This window comes from Sinocyclocheilus grahami, unplaced genomic scaffold (genome assembly GCF_001515645.1).
Source record: "Sinocyclocheilus grahami isolate Dianchi unplaced genomic scaffold, SAMN03320097.WGS_v1.1 scaffold701.1, whole genome shotgun sequence".
In the NCBI taxonomy this organism is placed as follows: domain Eukaryota; kingdom Metazoa; phylum Chordata; class Actinopteri; order Cypriniformes; family Cyprinidae; genus Sinocyclocheilus; species Sinocyclocheilus grahami.
Genome location: NW_015505880.1, coordinates 326,222 through 350,784, shown reverse-complemented (window position 1 = coordinate 350,784; position 24,563 = coordinate 326,222). Strand labels below are relative to the sequence as shown.

General features: G+C 40.5%; 1 protein-coding gene across 21 annotated transcripts in view; it reads right to left on the bottom strand.

Moving 5' to 3' along the window:
- The window catches only part of ptprsa (protein tyrosine phosphatase receptor type Sa), a 232,823-nt gene that overhangs the window by 55,952 nt on the left and 152,308 nt on the right, over positions 1-24,563 (bottom strand). For 17 of the 21 annotated variants that reach the window (XM_016243797.1, XM_016243814.1, XM_016243796.1 and 14 more), the window contains 6 exons: positions 16,156-16,266; positions 14,096-14,107; positions 5,955-6,227; positions 5,226-5,807; positions 4,097-4,233; positions 3,859-4,003 (listed from right to left, as the gene is read on the bottom strand). In XM_016243797.1, the coding sequence (XP_016099283.1) occupies positions 3,859-4,003; positions 4,097-4,233; positions 5,226-5,807; positions 5,955-6,227; positions 14,096-14,107; positions 16,156-16,266 (1,260 nt within the window). The remainder of the gene's footprint in view (positions 1-3,858; positions 4,004-4,096; positions 4,234-5,225; positions 5,808-5,954; positions 6,228-14,095; positions 14,108-16,155; positions 16,267-24,563) is intronic. The other 4 variants (XM_016243803.1, XM_016243808.1, XM_016243817.1 and 1 more) reach the window with 1 other exon arrangement.

Genomic DNA, 24,563 nt, shown 5'->3' with positions numbered 1-24,563 from the left:
GGTGGGGGGGGGGGGGGGGGTAACTCAGATTTGTTTGGAGATTGGTTGGAATTAGTTTGCCAACTTCTATGAGTGTAACAATCAATTGACAAGACTGTGGACCTCCAAATAAAATCACTCTTCAAAACTAAGAGCTGTGCCACAAAATCAAAATTGAGAGATGTTTACTTTCACAATTATTGACTTGATAATCCAGATCCAAATTGTGGTGCTGCTTCAAATAAGCCAAATGAGAAGTGAAAAATAATGGCAGTTAGAGATTTGCTTGGCTGAAAAGATTGGAATTAGTTTGCAAGCTGAACACAGGCAACTGATTAAACCCATTGGACTCTACTTGTGGACCTCCAAGATGTTCTTGCACTAAACCCAAGACGAAGACCGGTGCAGAAACCCTTGCCCCTAGTTTGTGGACCCTCTATGACTATGTTTGAAACCTTAGCATCACTCAATAGCCACTGACTCTTAAGCACATTTCCCACTGGCACCCACTTGGTCGAGGCAGGAGTGTCTATCTCCACTAACCCTCGAAAGTTTGGACATATCCTCCAAAGAGTTGGGGGATATGGAGGGTGAGGTGAGTACTCTCTGCTGGACCATTGCAGGTGCTCGTAAGTGTGGGCTGACCCACAAACAGTGACCTGACTGGGCGTCAACTGAACAGCACTGTACCAAAAGAAACAAACACAATACACTTTTCTTTCGCGCCTTCATGAGGAAGTCCAGTCTGCCACTTGGTGTTGTTCAAAACATATATATGAAGAGGTAATCCATGTATAATCTGGGTTATTAGTGTTTAAATGTTTTGGGAACTCTTGGTGAAGACAACGGCACTCTTTCCAGCTTGTGCAAAGTTGTAAAGGGATGCAAACCAATTCCACTGGTGTATATGACAGTTCTGCACCTCTTCTGCAGTTCTGCAAGGTCACTGCAAGGTCACTATATGCCTACATATACGCACTGTCAAGTTGGCCGATTTCTGAAACGTGAGGTGGCAGACTGGGCTTTCCTCTGAACGGCGGTCACTTACCTCACGGGATCCACACTGTAATGTTTGTTTATGTGTTAGGTTGTGGGGCGTTTGTGTCTAAGCTTGTCATCTCCCTGACCTTGTTATGGGTAAATCTGCACTACTTTAGTTTATGCTCGAGGGAAGACATCGGCAGATGTAGTGAACCACGTCTCCCATCTGTGTGAGACCCTGCGGGACAAAGCGGAGTCCCGTAACTCAAGCAAGAAGCCTACGGCCATTCCACCGGGATACTTACTCTCACCTTTAGTTTAATGGATTTGCTTTGGCAATGCTATGTGCTGCTGCTGCATATCGAGCTTGTCACGGTAAACTTAACCCTGATAGCAAGAGCAAAACAAATAAACAAAATGTTGAGCTGTTTCCTCAAGTGTGTTTGAGTAAAACCAAAACAAAATGAAATAAAGTTGACTGAACTGTGTACTGAACAGAAATAAATTAAAACCAGGTGACTTCAAGCTGGAGAAGGTGAGCTTTAGTTTCATGTCAGGAGACATAGTGAAACAGAAGAGCTAGAAAACAAAAGGGAGGTAGAAAGTGCACCGCATTGTTTCAGAATAATATATATGAAGACACCAACAGCAGGACAGACATATAGAGATGGAACAGAAGGGGACACACACAGCGTACCACATGCCAGAGGTCAAAGGATGCATTAACAGAGCGCCCCCCGGGGGTAATGGGAGGAAATACATGCATTCAGTGCTCGCTCTCTCACGCTCAGGTGTAACGTTGTGTCAATGCAGCAGGTTCATTGCATCCCAGCACCCACTCAACCAACCCCATCCCACCCATTCTGCACCAACAAGCTGCACAGGTAGAAAGAGAAGATGAGTTAAAATGGTCCACGTCTGCTGCCATGGCTTTCTGGCATCTTCCGCCCACTGTAAGTGTATCCAAGTCTGAAGAATCGAATCTATAAAAGGAACCTCTAAACAAAAGGAGCATCATGAAAACAAAATGCATTAATTTTTTCACAGTAAAAAAAGTTTATCTAGGCAATCTTTCATCAAAATGTAATAAGTTGCTCTGCCTCTGAGGCAACTTTTGCTTTATTTTTCAATTTCAATTTTCTAAAGTTCCTAATTGAAAAAAGTTGTTGTCCAATATCCCATTTTACTAAGAAACACGCCAGATTACAGAAATAAAATGGGTTTTGAATGCCAGTTCATGTTGAGTTTAAACTTTTTTTTAACCTTTACACTAAAACACATGAAAGCATAAAAAACTAATCTAAGCTCAATTATAGGAATCGTTTTGAAGGTGCACAGAATTTTTTCTTTGTTTATTTTTTCTTGGAAGCTAGCTAGCATCATGTGGAATTATAGAAATGCCACATTCACAAGTGCATTTGTCACCCATAATTCATTTACTCTGAAACTGAAAGTGTTCTGTGCTCAAAAAAAATTATAATTTTAATCACTCAGAGAAATACAAGTGAAATATCTCTTAGCTTGGTATAAAAGACTGAGACCACAATGAAAATAAAAGTAGATGCATTTTCACTCATGCTCTCAGACTTCTGGACCCCTTTGTTTGTACAAGCTGAACACAAGTAACTGCAATTTTTTATCAGGGCACATGCCAGCTGCAAGGTTCCCCACAAGCACTGATGAATTCATGCACTGAATCATGATGCGACTCAGCGAGGGTGTATTTTTAGGCCGGAGGCTTGAATAATTCAGCTAGTCTCCCAGCGTAAATGCTGACTACCTGCAGGCTCCAGCGGCCACTGACTGCGCTGCTTTCAGTAATACACAGTGAGGGACTAGATGTGGTGGAAAGCCATGGCAGACCCCAGAGTCAATAATATTTTGTGCGCTTCAGTCGCATGGGAGGAAAAAAAGTGCATTTGCTGTTGACACATGAAAAAGAAATACGAACACAGAAGAAAGAAGAGAGCACGCAGGGGAGCCGAACGGCACGCTTGCTGCAGATCAATCAACCCACATTGATTTGTTTGTTTCACATGTAGGAAATCTCTGAAGTACATAACTGTGACATAGAGAGACCCAGATGAAAGAATAACCAAACAAAGAAGAAAAAGAAGTGCGTGTGACACAATCCAAGGGGAGAAGAATCCATTAAACTAAACAACACAGGCCATTTAAAAGTTTGGGCTTTAACATTTAGACGCTTAATCAAAATAAATTGTAATGTTTAAAACATTAAAGTAAGACGGCCTCATTCATGAAACTCAAGCAGAACTAATCGCGCAAATCGCACGTACAACCATTCTTACATAAACGGATGCGTTTTCAGTGATTTACATAAGAATGTTTTCACAAACAGTTTACACAAAAATCGTTCTGCTCGTTTTTATCGTCTTATTAAAAACAAGTTCTCAACATGCACAGAAAGAAAATATTCAAAAGCTTTGCCAAGTCATTTGGAAATATTCTCATCAAAATAACATCACCTTTGCTACCTGCATGTAGAAAAACTCACTTCTGGCTCAAATGTGATGCTGTTTTGTGCAATTTAGATGCATAAACAAACACAACACAAAGAACCACTGCCAGAAAACCCAAAGCAGAACACCTGTCATAAACCAGGGACCAGACAAGTGTCTTCTTTAACACATATCTGCTGCAGACACAAGCACACCATTATCATTTACTCGTGACATTTCTGGAGTCGATAAACAATATCCCTGGATTGGGAAACGAGGGTGAAGGTTACAGTGGCCCTTTCAAACAGTGTTGTTGTATCCCGACCCCATCGAAAGCTCAAAATAGCCATTATGTCTTGGCATTTCTCAATCAAAATACAATAGTAGACCCCCCAACCCTTCACATTCGGGTCCTTAGGAAAGGAAATGGACTACATACTGGCTTGGGATGTCCTTTGGGATATTTCGTTGGTGAAGGCTCCAATGCCTTTGTTGGAGATGGCAGCCAGAGAGAAGTAGTACTCTGTATTTGCACGCAGACCCTCCACCACATAGGAAGAGGTTGGGACGAATGTTTTCTTTACCTGTTTGGTGGAAAATAATAATGTTACTGCGAATGACATGTGCAACAGTGGTCCTGACAATGTATTTGAGAAGGTTTGTTGTAAAGAAAGCACCTGAGATTCTTGCCCGCCCTCTTTGTAATGTAGTTCGTAACTGATGATTCCCTCTTTTTCAAAGGCCGGTTCCCATGTTAGCTTAACGCTCGTGTCTGACACCTCACCAACCTGGAAGTTGGTCGGCTGTCCAGGGACTACAAATGGAGCCAGTGTTGTCAGTTTAATAGACAAGAAATTTGATAAACAAAGAGATTTACAACTGTACATTTAGTGAATGTGGTAGAAAAAAAACATTTACTCAGTGGCAACTGAATGATTACCAGGTTAAAGTAGTGTACTTACATTTTTGTAACCCTGAAATTTACAATTGCTCAAATGATCTCGCCAACTCATGCCCAATCATTAACCTCATCTTGCTACGTTTTTGACTCAAAAACAATAAAAATTTACATTTCCAAGGCTAAAGTAACATTTCTACACTGTTACCTCACCTAATACTTACAATGGACATTTCCGATTGCGAAACTCACCATGCTACATCGTTAGCCCACCACACACTGACAACAGACATTTGCAGTCGCTCAATTCAATTTGCTATTAGTTTACTCAATATCAGCAACAGACATTTTTCAATTGATAAACTGACTTTGCTACACTGTTATTACCCAGTACTAACAACAGACATTTCCAATTGCGAAACTTAACTTGCTATGTCGTTAGCCCACCAAACACTGAAAGCAGACTTTTTAAATCACTAAATTCACTTTGCTACACAGCTACCTCACCCAAAACTGACAAACAGTGGCGATCCTAGACTTCTGGGGGCCCTATGCAAAACTGTATTGGGGGGAATGGGCGTGTGTGTGAATGAATGAATGAAACACATTTGTCTGTGTTTCACTCAGTCTCGAATCGCGCTCACGGAAAGTGCTTGAGAAAGAGTGTCACTTTTTTCAATCACTAAGCTCATTTTGCTACATTGTTAGCCCACCGAACACAAAAAACAGACTTTATCACTCTCTAAATTCAATTTGCTTCACCCAATATTCGCAACAAACATTCTTCAGTTGCGAAACCCCCCATGCTACATCTATCGCTCACCCAACACTGAAAATAGACACTTAAAATTGACAAACTGTTGGCGCCAATGGCCTCGTGAGATTGAAAAAAAAAAAGACAAACTAACCTCCTTGAAGCACTTTTACATGAATGGGATCCGAGAACGGTCCATCTCCTACGGACGTGAAGGCCAGCACTCTGATGGTGTAGGTCTCGGAGGCCACCAGACTTTGAATGGTGGTGATCACGCTGTCCTGTACGTTGTGGATGTGCCACATGCTCATGGGCTGAGATGGATCCATGGTGTAGTAGACCCGATAACCTTTGATCTGTCCATTGGGCTCCTCAGGTTCATCCCAGCGTACCATCATGGTGTTCTGGGAGATGATACGGGCCTGGATATTGCGTGGTGGGCTGGCGGGAGCTTGCTCCCCAGTCCTTGCCTCAACTGGTTCGCTGGGCGGGCCCTGGCCAATGGTGTTGAAGGCTGACACGCGAATCTCGTAATCAGTGTTTGGAGAAAGTCCACCGATGCTGTAGCGAGTGGTAGTGATGGAGTCCACGGTCTCAAACTTGCTTTCAGGAGATTTGGCGCGATACTGGATGATGTAATGGGAGACGGGCTCAGGGTTGCCACTGTCCCAGGTGATGGTGATACTGGTGGCGGTAGTTTCTGTTACGACAGGAGTACCTGGAGGTTTCGGCAAAGCTGCAAGTAGGGGATAAGAAAATACCATAGACTTAAACATTCAATACTGGGACTAAACACTTTCTGAAATACTTGCTTTGGCTTAGTTTTAATTTCTTTTGACCAGAGATCCTTCGAGTGACCTTGTAGGACTCAATGGAATCTTACACTTGACAATGATCTGGGAATTAGCCTCGATGATGCCCAGGCTGCTCATGGCCACGCAGGTGTAGTTGGCCGACTCACGGACGCTGTTTAACTCCAGAACGTTCCTGCCCACTGGCATCACGTCCTCGGGCGTCAGGTCCTCAGAGTTAAGCATCCACTTGACGTAGGGCATGGGCGAGCCAACGGCGACGCAAGTAATGTTAATGCTACCACCTGGCATGATCTCTTGCATGGTGGGGGGCGTGATGGAGAAACGTGGGGGCACGCGACGAACTGCAAAGGGCGAAGGAATGGCGACAAGAAAAAGAGAAAGAGAAAGGTAATGACACGCCGATGAAAATGAACCTTTCTTTAGAACGTACATGATGTTGTCTAAAGAGAGAACAACAAATTATAAAAAAAATGAGACTAAAACATCACAAACATTTCGGTTAATACAAATTAAAATAATGATAAAGTAACTAAATTAACAAAACTGCTTCACCAACAATATAGATTGACATTAAAGCAACAAGTTCATAGCAACAAGGTTTCATTGACCAATATTTGACCCATCACAGCACAATTAATTGCACAAAAATCTATTATCGGTTTCTCATCTTTAAAATGAGATCTCTATGTGGCTTATAACTACAGTAAACAAAATTAAAAGCATGAATTACTGTTAAAAAGCAGTAAAAAACTTTACAGAAAATACTCTGAGAGTATAAAATAGTGCGAACAACAAAACTTTTAAATTGTTTTTTAAATCTGCCCATGCTAAAAAAACCTTACATATGTATGACTGTACGTACACGTTGTTACGTACATGCACTAGTAATGTGAGTCCCTCCAAGAGGGACTAAAGATGAGAAACCTTAATCAGATTTTTGTGGTTGAGAGTAGATCAACTGGACAAAGCCTTTTTAAGATCTGACACGCTTCCATTGATAGATGCAGCTGTCATTTTCACAGACATCATGCAGAAATAGGTAGAGGTCAACCAAAGAGTAAATGGGAACAATAAAACCAGAGAGAAGAATTTGAGATAAAATGCATAGAGGAATATAACTGAAGGGTCGCTAGCATGCCCGGACAAAAGACAACTGGAGAGGGGAAAAAAAGAGAAATATAAGAGAATAGAACGCGCAAAAGAGCCAGAAAGAGGAAGAAGGGAAGGATTGGGAAAAGGAACGAGGGGGAAACCCACTTCATTGCAGAGAAAGGCTTTTTTATCGTCTCCAGCCAATATGACGTAATGTAACAGGATCGTATTGTCACATTGCGGTCCTGGCTAGACGTAACACAAAATTTACAGCGGAAATTCTGGATTCAGTCAATAAGTAGCTGGCGGTTCAACTCAACTAACTATCACACATCAATAAAACAATAAAAATAAAGAAAATTATTACGAATTGACCAAAAAAGGGCACATGATTGGTACAGATTCTAGTCTACGATGATGACTGCGAAGCACCTCAACTATTGAGATGCCAAACCTACACACGATAGAAAAGATGAAGGATCTGTTGGGGGAAAGGGTTCGATATGAGTTATGGCAACGATAGAGTTGGCCAGGTTGTGCAACAGGCTTTTTTCATAGCCTGTCTGGCATGTTCATTCTTGGTAACCTTGCTATTTTGACGTGACTCGTTAAAAAGTCAAGAGACAATGGAAACATATAAGACTTTAAAATACAGACCCTGTTCCAAAACCTTATACAGATACCTTCTAAGTAAACTTTCTACAAATATTCTAAAGACCCAACTCACAACTGTTTCCAATTGAGTCTGACACAATTGTTGGGTAAAGCAGTACATTTTTTATTAGACTGAAATATCTTGAATGAAATTATTCCATCAATTTTTGTCTTTTTGTGTGGATTTTTGGATTGACTTTTTACCACAAGGATACATGCAATTCTCTTATCACTTAGCCAAAACTAGATATCTTAGAAAGCAATATAAAGTTGTTTAAGAAACACTGGGTGTTAAGTGTACGTTTATACATCTAGGTAGTTATCTTGCAAGGTTTTGGAACAGCGCATTTATAATTAGAATACAAATGTAACTAGTAGTAGCGTTCAGGTTAAAGAAGTGCTACCTGTTACATGTAAAATTTAGTATTGCACCAAACTTTATAGTTTGGTTCCCCCAAGAATCTTCAAGGCAACTGCACTGCCTTATTGATGTCGGTGGATGTAAAATGACAATGAAACAAGAAGTAGGGTGGTGCTAGGTGTGTCCTAAGATGGCGGGTGGTGAGGGGGTCATGGCTCATTTACATTTGGCAAGAGGAGAAAGGAAAGACAGAGGGACAGCAATGGGTGCTGGGGCTAGCTCAGAAAAAAACAACAACCAAACTTTAAACCAAATTAACCAAATTAACAACCACACAAAGACACAACGATGACAGGAACAACAGGTAGATATAGGGCACAAGCAGAACAAGACCTAGGCTGCAAGACAGCAGACAGGGGCCGGACAGATGGGAAGGACAAAATGGTGGACGTACATGTGGGACAGAGACAGAAGAGAAATAACACAGGGAGTGAGAGGTGGGGACTGGGGCAAAGAGGAGACTGTAACCCTGGGCCAACTGGAGTAAAAGCATGTTGTTTTGACTTCTCACACAATGGGGCTTGAAATACACGATTAAACTCTCACCATCGCCTCAGACAACAGCAGCCAAAGAGCATTAAGTCATGAATTTGTAAACACCATCGAAAGTTCTGTGGGTTTAAACCTAGTTTGAATGTTTAGAACATTTCGAATTTTAAAACCTTTTAGAAAATAAACATTACTGAGTACTTTTAAATTTAGAAATGCTGTTATAGTTAGTCAAGGTAACAGGCTCTACTCTAATTAAACGAATATATTCACAGTTTCAGAGAGACAGTTTGACGAATGATCTCGTTTGGTGTACAGTGAGTGAAAATCACATTATAACTCAATCCATTTCATAATCATGGAGTAAAACAAGATCAAGTTAACTTTGTCATTAGTTTATATATTTAAAAAAAAAATACATTTTATAATAAATTTATTAATTTTAATACTGATTTTTTTTTTTTAATTAGTAATTTAAGTTAGTAAGTTAAGCAAGTTAGTAATAGTAATCTATTTCTAGGAAATTTCCAGGTTCAGTTGAAGTTAAGCTCTGTCCATAGCATTTGGAGGCATGATGATAACTTCCATAAAAAAGTTTTTTTTCTAATTAAAAATATTATTTTTTATTATTATCTTAAAAACTTGGCTTAACTTAAAATAGTGTACATTTTTAATCCCGTAACTGAAATTTGATCCTTTTTTCCTAAATAATTTTCTGTGGTAATCAACATCACACCACAAATGCAACAGAGCAACATTTGCACTGAACCTAGATCACTCCCTTAATTCAGGAAAAAGACATCTTGATTTGTTTAGAAAACAAAAACAACATTAAAATAAACAATGACATACTGAAACGACCCCCACCCCCATATAAATGCATATTGAACAAATGTTCAACAAAGTTGAATGGGCAGCCCACGTATCACAATGTTCATGCATGACCGTGATTGCAGGAATGACGTCAACAGAACGGCACCAAACTATCAACCAGGCCTACAGCTACAGTCAACACATATTTGAGGCATGCAACCCTCCCCAAGTGCAACATTTTAGGGAATCCACACAACTGAAATGTCAAAATTGGTGAATTTGACACAGCACACACAGATAATCGCAGTGCAGGTGTGTTATAACAATGACAGAACACAGTGCAACGTGATAGTGACAACACGAGCGTGATTTTTCTAGTGTGGATTAATGATGGAAAGGCCCAGACGTAATTTGCTGATGCTTAAGCATTTCCTGCACTGATTTTAGGACAATAAATATGGTAAAACGTGGTAAATATGTTAAATAAGCCAATATATTAAATAAACCGCTGATACATATTGCGTGTGGGCCTGAAAATGGGTGATGCAACATTTGGCCGTTCTTAAACCAAGTCTACAAGACGCTAAAAACTGAAGCTTGTTTTCCAAGGGTCAAATTCAGTTGACCAAGGTATTCATGCTAAGGTAGTTGAGCGAATGAGGGCTGCAACCTTTCACCTTGTGAATTATTCATCCTATTGTTGCACGCTCCATCTACACTTGAAAATTCCCGATTCTAATCAAAAGTCAGACTCAATTGGGTAATTTTCTAAATGGAACAACCATTTGAAAAGATCGCGAGGAGCCTGGCAACTTCAGAGTCACAGGCAGCAAAGCATCGCACTCAAATAAACTGTGGCAAAAGGGGGAATCATAAGTGGGTCTAATGTTTTCAGATGCATGTCGACATTTACGGCTGCCGCTATCGATGCATCTGCCTTTGAAATGCCATCGCATGAAGCCATCCTGGGCTTTATCTTCGTCCTGACACATGGTCCTATAGCTCAAATCCTGACGTTTGATGTGCGATGGTGCTCTCCGCTGTGATATTTGGAGAAATATAAAACAGTCCAATCGGACGGACACGCTCCTCACTCACTACGACCAGGAGCCCAGCAAGTCGAGAGCGATCTCTTTGAGGTCTAGAGATAAAATCCCATTTCAAGCCCAATGTGGAGAGAAAGGCAACTCACGAGGTCTTACAACGGACAGAGAAAGACAAAATAAAAAGGCCAAAGAGTGCCTCACTCCTTGTGCTTCCTGACTAGGAAGAATGGAAGGTGGACATTCGCGGCCATTTTGGTGAGACAGTCTGTCCAGCCCCAAAATGAAGGTAGGAAGGGAAGCCAAAATAATGCACAGCCTTTAAAGTCACCTTGAAGCTGAGATTACACCCTGTTTGATGTCCAAAACCCGCAATAATCCATTTCGCTTGAAGGTAGTGAGGCCATTTGCATGCAGACGGCAGGGGTTCCCAGTATTAACACACACACACACCTCTGCCACTGCAATGCAAAGCAGCCTCAGTTGGGGTTCGGACCAGTTCTAGTAATGAAAATTGGTGCATTTGTAAAACACTACCTCCTGATTGTCTGGCCAATGCATGAGTAGCGTTCAGCTAAATCCTGAGGCTGAACTGCATTTTAGATTTTGCACCAAAACCTGTCCCTTTATGACACTTATTCGGATCAAAGTTAGCATTTGTTTCCACAAGTAGAGGGTGTGATCTAGCTTGCATTTCTATTTGAATACCAACACATCATGCAAGGACATGCAAAACATCCCAAAGTGGTGGCAGTGGGGTTCACATGCATATCCATGCGCATACACTGAACATACTCGTAGCATTTAGCATGGCATTCAGTACAGCTCAGTTTTCCAGCATCTCGGAGTGAATCTGTGAGGTCTCGTTTCCTCGTCTCGGGGGCTAATTGCCATTAATAATGCCCTGGAAACATTCTAAGATCTTGAATCCTTAACATTTTGGCATTATGTGGAGTTGAATGGCGGAACGGTTGAGAGCTTCATTGTCAGGCGGCAACAATGAAAGATTAGCGACTTCATTGGAACAAGAACAATCATCACTTCTGTTATTAATTTGGTGCGAAATAGAAGAGAACCAGATAAGTCGAGGTTCAGAGGGGGAATTTTGCCAGACGGAGGCAATTAACTTCCACGCCTGAGGTAGACAGCTAACAAGAAGATCTAGTCAAAAAATATTGAGAATATTTGAAAGGAGTGGCTAGCCATTTAAAGCTGCAAACAGAATTGCAATTTATAATTTAAAAATTTTAGCTGCACATTAGCTAACAAAAACGGCATTTGGGAGTTTTTTTTGTTAAGAAAAATGGTAGATTGTTTCAAAACATGCAATTCTAGTGGCTAACACACTCTAGCTTGCAAATATGTTCTGTGAAAATTAAACTTTTCCACTGAAAATGTTTTGCTGGTCTCATTTTCAAGCTACAGCATGCTAGCTACTAGAATTTCTTTAATGTTTAAAATGTATTTTTGTTATTGCTAGCGTGCAGCTAGGGAATGCTAATTCGCTCAGTCTGTTACACTATCTACATGCTAGGCAGCAGTAACAAGCTATCAGGGTAAAGGGGGCACAGATATCACAGTGGGAACAGCCGGATATGAAAAATAAAGCTCTGTCAATAAATGCCAGACCCTGAGAGACAGAGTAGCGGCTAAGCGCACTTCATTATTTATACCCTCAATTCATGTGGCGTCGCCCCCCCTCCCAACAACACAGTGTCTGTAAAAACTGAATAATTCAGAGAGCTATTTAGTCTCAGACATCACGAGATGGCCGGCAACACGTTAGCATTAGCCAAGTGAAGCAGAGGCTCTTGTTCTATGTCATTATCCCTGACAGACAGACAAACGGCCATCTGAACCATCACTTCACTGGGGAGAGCGATGAGATATCTGCACGATTGGACAAACTTATCAGAATAAATGCGAGCTTTCGCCTTATTTATCATTCTACAGCTACAAAAAAAAAATAAAAATCACAATCACAAAGAACTGCAACCACTAAAGAATGGTTAATATGTATACGATAATATTAAGTTATATTATATTATCGTAATTATATTATTATTATAAGTAGTTGAAATTTAAACAAACATTTACATTTAAAAATGAGTTAAACTCGAAAACAATATTAAACTAATACATTTTTGTTTTTGTTTTAATGGGGTAAGAAAAACTGTAATTTCTTGCAAAGGCACAAGAAAAAAAAAAGATATTTAAATTTCATTTAAAATGTAATCTTAATTTAAATGAAAAGAGTTTAATGTAAACTTGAAGATATTATTAATCTAATATTCCAATCTAATACGTTTTTTGCTTTAAAAATGCCAATTGAATAAGAAAACAAATATTTAAAAAATAATTTAAAATTTAAGACATTATCTCAATTTTTATCTAATACAGAATTTTGAATGTACACACTTTTGGTTCTCAAGTAAATATATTTTTTTTAAAGTACGTTTAGATATTTTTCGCTTATAAAACAAGACTACGTTTCTGAAAATCTCCTTAAAAGTGTGTGGACGAGCATAAAAATGGTAAATATTGTAGTGGTTGCTACAGCTCTGCACGCAACCAACACGTAAAGCTAAATTACCTAGAATCCAAAAGGCAGACGGGATTTCGATATGCATATGAAACAGGCGTGCAATTACTGCGCTGGGCTGCATTAGCGAAGGATTAGCATAGAGAGACTCACAAACAAAGCACCTGCTTTTTGTTCTGGTCCAATTTGGGGGTTTTAATACAGCACGTCTCGGTGATGTGTAAGAAGCGCTTCAGATGTACGCTGGCAACGAGGACTCGAGCGGATGATAAATCCTAATTTGATTGAGCCTGCAGACTGTGAAAGGGCAAGAGCCAGTCAGTCATCACGAGGAAATATCGCTAGCTTGTTGCCGCTGTGAAATAAAGCCTGTTTTCTGGGGGGGGCCACATGAAGTGCGGAGATCATTATATCTGCCAATGATCCATGTGGCACAAAAACTAATTAGCAGAAGTGAATTTGCAAGCTTTTGTGTGCAAGAACGGCTTTGTAATTGAGAAGATGGCGGGAAAACTGTCTGCAGAAAGAGCCTACAAAAGAGACGACAGAGCACAGAAACACAAACCATATCTAACAAACCAGAAACTAGAACGGAAAGGGAGTCGAAAATGAACAAAACTAAGGGGTGCACATCACACGAACACCACAACACAAGGAACTGACTGAATGAGTCACCAAAAAAGGCTCGAACTCTCGTTTTGGACAAAAACAAAGAAAATAATAAACCTCACGAAAACACAGCAATGCAACAAAGCACGACTGCCAAAGGAATTACGTCTCAAGGCATGCAAGCGCAGTTACATTCTCCCATCATGCATCAAGCTGTGGTTTACTTTCAAATGCGAGATTTCCATGACAGCATAAGCATTTTCTTTGGGCAAAAGCAATACTGAAGGATGCAAACGAGAAAAGGCCCCACAATGCAAACTTAAACGTAAAAAGGAAAATAAACCCGAATTAGCGGGTTAGTTACTACTAGTTTATGCAATTAAATCAAAACTCTAAGAATTTAAAAGTTATTTAGCAGCTTAATTTTAAACTCCGAATCGCCAAGGATCCTTCCAATAGATCAGTCAAGGTTAAGGTTTTAATACATGTTGATTTTGTGTTTTTAATGTGGGTTAAAAAAAGTGAAAAAAGAAAAAACACACCAACCTTCTCGAAGCTCTGAGGGATGTAAAGGGGTTGATGCAGAACACAATGACATGAGGAGAAGAGAAAAATAGGGGAAACACAGAGAGAGTAAAAAAGGCCACCTCAAGGCTTTTAGCTGCTACATTTTCTGACTGATGTCGCCTGATTATTTATTGCGTGACACGCGACATGTCTGCCGCGTTAACCTGCTTTGACCCAAACAGTTTGATTCACCCCAGTGGTTGCGTTCGGCCACTGGCGTCTATTCAAGCATGTTATAACAATGCAAAATTACAAGGTCTTTAGCCACCTGAAGAGCTGCCGCTGCGGCTTTAATTACAGAAACAAAACAAAGACACAAAAACAGAAATCAATGAAACAACCCAAAGTGCAAACCAAATCAAACCGACCGTACAAATAAAAACCACATAATTAGCATTAAAGTTAGCAGCTACAATCAAGTCAACCGATTCTAAAGGCGTCGCGCTATTATGTGACACGTAAATGCAGTTTAGCTCGTATAAACGGCTGAGCTGTTTCCTCCATCGTAGCTGCTAATTTCAAGTGTCGTTAACTTTAGAACAGAAAACATTTGATTGTATCCAATGATTAAGCTGTGAAAACAAAACAAAAGGAGACGGGATACTGTCTTAATGCAGTATGTGCATAATCAGCGAGACATTAGCATACCTATGTTGAATTAATTATCGCTGTGGTAATTTGAATGGCTTTCAGAAATCTCCAGTCGGCCAATTACTCAAATGTCACTAGACATCAGATCAAATGCAACTGAACATCTAACGTCTCTTAAAATTGTAGGACTAAAATACTTCAAAACACGAGGTCATAGTTTTACACTGACTTTACCATGGTTTAGAGGTGCTATAAGGCATAATGTGCTTAAAATACCCTTACCATGGTAATGTCACTGTAAAAGTAAGGTCTCTTGTGGCTTATTTAATAAACTGGTGGTAACTGCTAAAAATCACCAACAGTCAATCATTTATCATTTATGATAATCACATTTAAAAACGGTTTGATTTTATAGCTGCAACTATGCATTTATAATTTGTAAATTAATTAATAAATGGGTTATTCACCTCAAAATGATCATTCTATCATTTACTCACACTTATGTTGACCAAACCTTTATTTGTTCCTCTGTAGAACACAAAAGAAGATATTTTTTGTCCATTCAATGAAAGTAAATAAAGTCTAAGGTTGAAATCCCATCATTTGCATTCTACTGAAGAACAAAATTCAGACTGGTTTGGATTGATGGGAGTAAATGACAAATTTCATTGAAACTGTATCTGTCGTTTTGAGATGGAGCATCTGCATCTTTTCTAGTGGGAGAACAATAATAACTATAATAATGAGAACAATAATAACTATAATAATGAAAAGACAACTCTCTGACCCACATTATAATGGCCGGTGAATAATTTATCTGTAACAAAGTTATTTGGTACACAGCGGGTAAAACCTATCCCATACACTGTCTTTTTTTATATGCATTAAATCAATAATACATGCGCAAAATGCATCTGCCTCGATTTATTAAAATCATCAACCTGGAGATTCAACTCCTCTTAAGGTTAGCGGCAAGAGTCGTCTGTGCTAATGCAATGCCTTAAAACAGTCGTTCCATTATAATAATAATAACTGAACCAAGACAGATTTAGCAATTACTTGTTAGCATGTTACATTTTGAATGTATACACTTGTGATAAGCAACATGCATATTGTTTACCTTGCAACATTTGACCATTTTACCTTTTTGGAGGGAATCAGATTAGTATTTTGATTGGTTTATAGCATCGGCCAATCAAAATCAAGACTTACCATTATCCTCTTCAACCTGAAAACTTGATTATAAAACATACCTGTACGACCCAAGTTTCCGCTCGTCAAAGAGAAGACTGAAAACTACCCATTAAGTATCGAAAGTATCGAATGAGCATATTTTATTAGGCTTTGGTGTAAAGACTCTATTAGTTTATTTACAACAGGTCATGTGACCAGTCGTGCATCTCTTATTGGTGGGTTTCGATGGGCTCCACGGCCAGGTTGCTCCCTACCTCGCACATACAGGTTGGCAGGGGAAGAGTATCGGACGCCTTCCACGTTAGACGCCACACACTCGTACTTCCCCTGGTCGGTTTCCTCAGTGTTTTCTATCTGCAGAGCACCTGGGAGAGAGAAAAAATACACCCCAAAGAAAGGGATGAAAGACAGAGAGAAAAAAGACAGAGAGAGGGAGAAGACAGCAAACTATTAGAGGTTCGAAAGTAACAAGACTGTCAGAAAGCATTTTATTTTTTGTATGTTTGGTGCAACATTGTATCCAAATAAATTGCTCAAAGGCCTTTCCCGTTTGAAAGCCAACTTCGCCTTTTAACGCTAACTCACTGTGTTGAATCTGAGCAGTTCCACACTCAAGGCAAGAAAAATTAGACTGATCTAAATATGTCTGAATGCATCCCATCAAACGCAAACGGAAAAGAACTAGCAGCAATGTTATGGTGTTCGCAGGAGTGCTGGATCGCATCAATCAGCGTGCTGGGAAGTATCAGGGTGTGGAGTCGAAGGAGATAAACCACTGTCGGTCCCAAAGGGGGGAAAGTTGGTGAGGGTCAAGAGTGAGCTGTGAGCTGAACATCCATTAGTTCATGTCGAAATGTGCTGCACAGGGCTGAAGCTTAGCACAACGCTTAAATCCCACGGCATGAATTATTTCTTTCGGTCCCCCAAGAGCTGTAGTAATACTCATGTCAGTACATACCGCAGGACTGAGAACAGCTATTTGCAGTGCATGATAAACACTAGATATTCCTCCATATTATGCCCCAGGGTTGGGTCGTAACCATGGTCATTGCCCTGTATGCCAAAACACATGCAGTTTGAGAAGTTTGAGATCCATCAAAACTTTCTAAAGGTCTTACTCAAATAGTAAGGGCTAAGGCTAAAGGCTATAGAGCAGGGATCCTCAAATCTGGCCCACTTTCCTGCAGAGTTTAGCTCTAACCCTAATCAAACACACCTGAGCATGCTAATCAATGTCTTCAGGATCATTAGAAAATCACAGGTAGGTGAGTTTGATTAGGGTTGGAGCTAAACTCTGCAGCGCATTGGACCTCCAGGGTAAGATTTGAGGAACCCTGCTATAGAGGTTAGGGTCATAAGGTTTGAAGAAGGGGTTGGGTTCAATGTAGGAGTGTGCGATATGAAGATTTTTGATCGTGGGCGATAAAAATGTCTCCACGATCTGCTTTTGAAGAAATATCGTAGTATCGTGCTACAGCGCACATTCAATCAGCTGCAGTTCTGGTGCCTCCATCTAAATCTCAATATACTGTACAACTCGACATACCTTACATTCACATCAGTGTTAACTCAGCGGTAGAGTTACTCTCACATGACGGGACACTGCACTTATTTGCAGTCACAAAAGTACATCATTTGCATGTGCTTTAAAGCCTTGCCGGTTAAATGTTTTATTCACAGGCTGTTCTGACGAAAGAAACTCATTCCACTTTTGAGTGAGTAAATGATGGTATAAACATAAAACACTATGACAGATTTGACAGAAAGATGACAGAATTTTTATTTTTGGATGAACTATTTCTTTAATGTTAAGAAAACAACAAAACAGAGAAAAATCACTCACTACTCTTGACTGAAAAATTTTAATACAGTTGCTTTGATAGGAATCAATCTATATAGTGTTTTATTCTTATATTTGTTCATTCAGTTTCTTGAACGCAACTGCTAAATTCACCTATTGTACCTGAAAATGAAGCACTGTTTGTTTTATTTGTATAATATGTGTATTTGTAATGTTATCTTTGTTCTTATTTTTTAATAACAAAGATAAAATAATGACAAATATTTTTTATCTTTGCCCACTTTAGCCTAAATGTTCGCCATTCTTTTTTATATTTTGTTACCTTGAAAAGCTTTGTCTTTATAATATGGAAATATCATAGCTGTAAATAGCTGTAATGCTCAGACAACTCGCAAAATAGTAAAACCAACATGACAAAGAATCGTGATAAAATCGTGAATCGTGATATTTCTTTATAAAAAAAAAAAAAGTGATATATTTTCGCCATATCGCCCACCCCTAGTTCAATGAGTAGCAACAGAAAGTCAGCCTTCCTGTATTTCTAGCTGTATTTTGAGGGCTGTCAAGTTTTGCCACCTAAATGCTGTAGTTACCAACAGTGGCTAATGTTTTGAGGATAAATAACCAAAACCAACCCCCCAAGTTCTAAAACATTTTTTGCAAGCAACAGTTTATTATACTACATGTGATCATTTGTTTTGAGGGCTCATTGTAGCTTCAGGAAGTTAGGCACTACTGCAATTGTTGCCATACTTTTGAAGGCCACAGATGGGGAAGTGTGATTTTTGCAAACTATAAAGCTGCAGTTACCAACGGGGACTAATTTCTATGAGAGTCTAAATCACTAAGCCCAACCCTCCTAGTTCAAACTACATGAGAGATATTTCAACAGCCTGTGAAAACATTTCAGGCAAGCAACATTCTCATTATATTATACTATAAGTGATCAATTGTTTTGAGGGCTCTTAACAGCATTAAACGTACTTTCCCGTGGTTCCCTTGAAGCAAAAGCAGCAGAATTTAGGCCTAAATGTACCACCTGAGCAACTGCAATTGAGGTGACCAAGAATGCTATGTTTCTGGATCCAACAACCGTTCCATTACCACTGGGGCTTTACCCCACCCCAACTCTTCTTTATCTGTCTTTCAGTACTCTACCACTGCATTTCGACAGGTAGCGTCAATACGTCCCTCTCTCCTGGAGAGACATTCATTCTGGCTGAACGAAGACTACTGCCACATGCGGCGGTGGGACATCAACAGCAGGGACTCACGCTGCGGTTTAAGCGCACAGTCTGCATCCTGTGGAACATTCTGTGTGCCAATGAGATTCTGGCTTCTGGGTCGATGACTCACACCTGCTTGCGGGCGGATCAACAGCATGATGGGATCAGGGAGTTTAGAGGCGTGGCAGGGAGAGACAGAAATGGAAGGTGGTTTCTAGAGTGTGTGTGCTCGTACACGGATCGTTTGATGTGCACATTGGCGCAGCGGGCGGCCGGGCGACAGCAGGTGGGCTTGGAGAGCATTCTAAAGTCTACTCAGGTGCGCAGCCGAATGGGAACTGGTCGCGCACAACCTGTGCTACGTGACGCCGACGGAAAATCTGGTGGAAATCACCACCAGGCATTCGGCCTGCTTCTTCCGCCCATTTCTGGAGCCTCCGACTGCAGAAAACGGGCACAAATTTTAATGTTATTGGAGCAGGGGCTGATAAATAAACCATGCCACAGTGGTGCGCCGAGCTCTCGGGGAGCTCTGAATTCTCCCCGTCTTCGCTGGGGTTGTGATGCCCTTTTCTATGAACAGTTATCTAATGATTGAGTAATGTCATTGAGGAAATCTTAGCAAGGAACATAGCATATCCAAATTCATTAAATACAAATGAATTCCCAGAGGCTCCAAAGCAAGCTAATTTTCTCAGAGCTCCTTCCTGCCTGAACCAGACTATTTTGGGTACTCCTGCTTGCTATTCAGCCGATTGACGATTCCCCACTGACTTCATTACATATTTGCAGCTGTGTGTTTTTCCCCCATCCCCGTTTCCGCTTGGGTTCGGATAAACTCACTGAGAATCTATAATCTGGGAAGGGTTCCTAGTCTTTCTCAAATCTATCAATCTCTTTGTCTTTACTGTTCACTGGTACAGAGAGGAAAAGTTAGCATAAACATTATTGAGGTTTCTGCGTATCATTACTGTCCTTGCCTTTATCTCCCAAATTGTCCCAAGCTCACCAAGCAAGAGGGGTATTTAACAGTAACAACAACAGCAACAACACAATCATTCCCTGACTATGTTGTCAGAAAACGTCTTTGATCCCTCTCACTTTTCCCTCAAATCTCCCTTTCGCTCAGCCTGAGAAGGTTTTCAATTATTATCTTTTATGTATAATTACATTTCGAATTTCCATTATTCATCCTGCGCGTTGCGTCTTTGAGGCTGCCGGTGTAGCCTTCCGTTAGCAGCACCGCTAGCGACAAAACAAGCTGTTATCTTACTTTAACTAATAGTGTGAAGCTCAAAGAGTCATAACGCCACACAATACCCTTTATGATAAACGGCAAGTGGAAGTTATTTTCTGAATATCCGTGCCAAGACGCAACCAGCTTGCTGACATGAGCCCTCTAGCTATGAACTATTATCTGAAGCCGAACAATAATGAATACATTAGCGGATTCAAATGCCTTCTGAGTGTACTATGTGTAAGCCAATTTAGGGGGGTGGAAATCTACAGAATTTGGTGCAGTTTGTTGGTGGAGCCAAATTAGCATAATCAAATATAGATGTGTAAGGTCCTTGTGACTGACAGCCATTCTGTTTTTGTGGAAATCTCTTAAGCTCTACAGTTTTCTGATGACCTAGGGCCAGTTTACTAACAGCTTGCACCAGCGCAAACAGTCTTTTGGTGTTAAAATAGTACTGTCAGGATTTACTAAAGACGTGCAGTGACGAATTAGTGCTGAAAAGGCGTGGACACAGTTATATTTGTGTCTGACCTTATTGAATATGCATTTTTAGGAGTTTCCCTTTCAGACGCAAAAGTTATGGGAGGAGAGTATTCAAATGAATCATGCAACGTGATTTGCTAACGTTTGTGCTCGTCAAATTTCTGGTATTTGCGCCATTATTTAATGGCCAAAAAAGCATGTCTTAAACTATTTTGCACTTGAAATGGCTGCAATTGTTGTTCACCGCAGAGAACAGAGGGCGCGTGGTAGAAGGGAGAGGATTTTTTCCACACATATTAATTTATTTTGAATGCTATAAGAACACTATCTGAACATATCATTTTTGCAAGCTATGTTATTTTTAATTTGCTTCAGGAAATAAATGACAACTTGGAACCCTCAACTAGGAGTCACACAATACCAGGTCTATCAAAACTTCTTGCAACCCTTCATTTTTTGACCTCCGGTTTTTTTCAAAATACTGTGGCTTCTTTATTTCTTTATTCTTTGCGACTATGCTAATTTGCACTGTGCTTGGTAGATTGCGTTGGTCAATATGTAATTGAGATGTTGCATTTGTCTTCTTTAAAAGGGTCATATAATGCAATTTTAAAATTCCCTTTCTCTTTGGAGTGATACAAGCTGTTCGTGAATAGATAAGATCCCTTAAGTTGCAAAGACTAAAGTCTCAAACCCAAAGAGATATTCTTTATAAAAGTTAAGACTTGTCCATGCCCTCCTAAAACGCCTAGTTTAAACATGCCCCCACATGTCTACGTCACTGTGTGGGATGATTTGCATAACACCGCCCAAATGTTCACTCAAAGATAGAAGGTGTAACTTTTATTTTCACTGTAGTATTGTTGTTGCCGCCGCCGCCATGTCGTGAAGACGCGGTGTGTTTCGTTGTGAAAGCGAAACTACTTTGTTTGGTCTTTCAAAAGAGGATGATATCTGCTTCGTCATGCCTGGAGCTGATCCGTGCTGGTCGCTGAGGAAATACATCAACTTTGCACAGTGGATCGCCGGATCGACTTTCACCGTGGACGAAGCGGAGTCCAGCCCGTGGTCATCACATGTGGTTGCCGCAAGCCCGCCGGCTGCTCCTTCGTCAAATCTGCCGGCCGCGCCGTTCTCAAGCCCGCCGGCCACCGCTCACTCTAGCCCGCCATGTGTGACGATGTGTGTTACTACTTTGTTTGGCCTTCCAAAATAGGACACAACTAGAAATCAGTGGTTAAGTTGTATTTACAACACTGTTCCAGAACAGTTCAACCCAAATATTCAGATGTGTGCAGCACATTTTATGGAGGACTGTTTCCTGAACCTGCAGATTAACGTTAGCCTACAATGCGTCTGTGCACAAAGGCTGTTTCTATAAAGTGTGGCAGTTCCAACTTTGCAAGGACAGTCTGGCGCTTCTGACTCACAGCCTGTAAGTAAGTTTTTTATATTTAAAGAATTTGCCACTGACGATTCAAACGTGAGTTTTGAGCAGTGTAGAGTAGCGCTTAATGTTTGTCGTTTCTCTGATCACAAATGCAGACATGGTTTTATATTTACGCGGCGCGATATGCAATGCAACGCGTAAAAAGACAGTACAAGTCATTATAATCAGTAATTATGTCCCCACTGGATGCAACAAATGCCTAGTTTGTAATGGGTTTTATTGGTGTTATCTCATCGTGCTGGGACACTGCATCACAGTATGGTAAGGGGCGTAACATTTCCGTCACACGATTGAGGTATTTGGCCAATCACAACGCACTGGATAGCTGGTCAATCAGAGCACACCTCGCTTCTCAGAACGATGAGCTTTGTAAAAATGTACGCGTTTCAGAAAGGCGGGGCATAGAGGAGAAACAATAATGTACATAATGTGGAAAATAATTACCTTAAACCACATAAACACATTACGTTACACCAAATACACAACATACTGTTCTTTTTAGCAACGTCATATGACCCCTTTAATTTGCGCGTCGTTAATAAATCACCCGCAGAAAATTCCACACCCATCGGCGCAGTTTTGGAATTGCGCTCTCGAGCTAATTTGCCCTGTTTAGTAAATCTGGCCTAGTAAATCTGTTTAGTAAAGATCTCTGCTGGCAAATCCAACTAGTCACGGATTGTGGAAAGCTCATTTTGGGAATTCTCCACTGCTTCGGTGTCAATGCGACCCGTGTCTTTTAAACTGGCCATTAAAACATTTGTCACGAACAGCCGGAGTTGGCGTGCGCTCGTGACTGACGGACACGGGGTAACCGTTGACCTGTGACCACTTCGGGCTTTAGCGATGGCCTCGGGAGATGAAGTCTTGTCATCTCCCGTCATCCATCCGATCCAGGATCATGGGGGAAAACAGGCTGGGCTGTCTGTTAAGTGGAGGCCGTGTCAGGAGGCAGCTCTGCTGGGGCTTGGAGCATGGCAGCCAGGTGTGGAGGCGAGGGGAGCCGTGAACCGTGACCAGCGCTACCATGCAGCTGTCTATTAGAGGCTGTGTGCACGTGACGGCTCTCGGCATGCTTGATTAGGCTTGGTAACCGCTCTCAAGCAAAAGGAACCTGACCATCTTCAACACACAGACACACACTTTTTACAGCACCTACAGTCCCATTTGGTTAATTCAATTAGTGGGTGATGCCAGGGCATGATTGATTTGTTTGTGGAATCGACCATACTCTTTTTTTTCTTTCTTGAATGGGTGGAACTGATTAGGAGAGAGAGGTGAAAACTTGGGCTGCAAGGAGAATTTAGAATGCATACTTTTGCATACTTGTATGCTTAGAATATCGAGATGGCTGCTAGATTTGCACAGTACATCCCACAATGCAATGCACTTTTTGTTAATTGATAATTATATATTTTTTCGACTGATCCAACAAAAGTTAAGACAACCTCAAATGAAATTGAAGGACATTTATCTTGTTTCATGTATTATACAATATATATTTTTTTTTACCGGAAATCAAATAAAAAATGTCAACATACTACAGTCTTATACTTTATATTTGACTGTTTAAACTAAAGCCGGCAGCATATGGCGTATAATGTGTTGTTTTCAATAACTTTTTTATTCTAAGCGGTTCTTCTCCTATATTTCTTATTCATATTTTATGTCAAACAAACCTCTAAATATATGCAAAAAGGGAATGTGAAAAAAAGGGACGTTTGCTTTAAAAAGCTGGTGTGCAATGACTGTAGGACTCGTGTGCTTGTGTACTGACACACACCAAGGTCATTAAATGCGAGAGCATCATCACGGGGGCGATACGTAATGCAATTGTTGTCAGCTTCCATCTGTTGGCTTGTAGCGCTCGCATAAAATGCCAATGATGCATGCACACATAGAACGGGCCGCGCTGACTGTCATTTAGTGGTGCACAGGTCAAAACTCAAGCAGACCAAACCGGCATGAGTTAAGAATGTTTACGCAGCAAATGCAAACACGCGACCGAGTCGCTAACCAATCAGAGTGCGCGAGCTGTGATTTAGCCCGAAAGCACGGCGTAACTGTTCTGCTCCGGCACATTTAGCCCAGACTGGGCCTGAGTTTGCAGAAGCCGCCCTGGGCGAGGGCTCTGTCTTGGATCACTAATCCCGTTATGCAAATGTTGCGTTATAAGTCACGTTCAGTTAAGCGAGCAGCAAAATTATTAATGTGCTGCGTTTTTGCTATATTTACGTTGGTGTGTGTAATCTAAGAAAGAGCTTTTAGGCTGGAAACTTTACTAGCTGCTGTACTAATGTACTAACAAACGTATCTTTCAAAAAATGTGTTTTACTCTGATTGAAAAAATATTGAAAATGTAAAAAATATACAAATTATAAATAATATATAATATTCCATTCAAAATTAATTACAATATAAATTAAAAATTAAATTTGAACATATATATATATATATATATA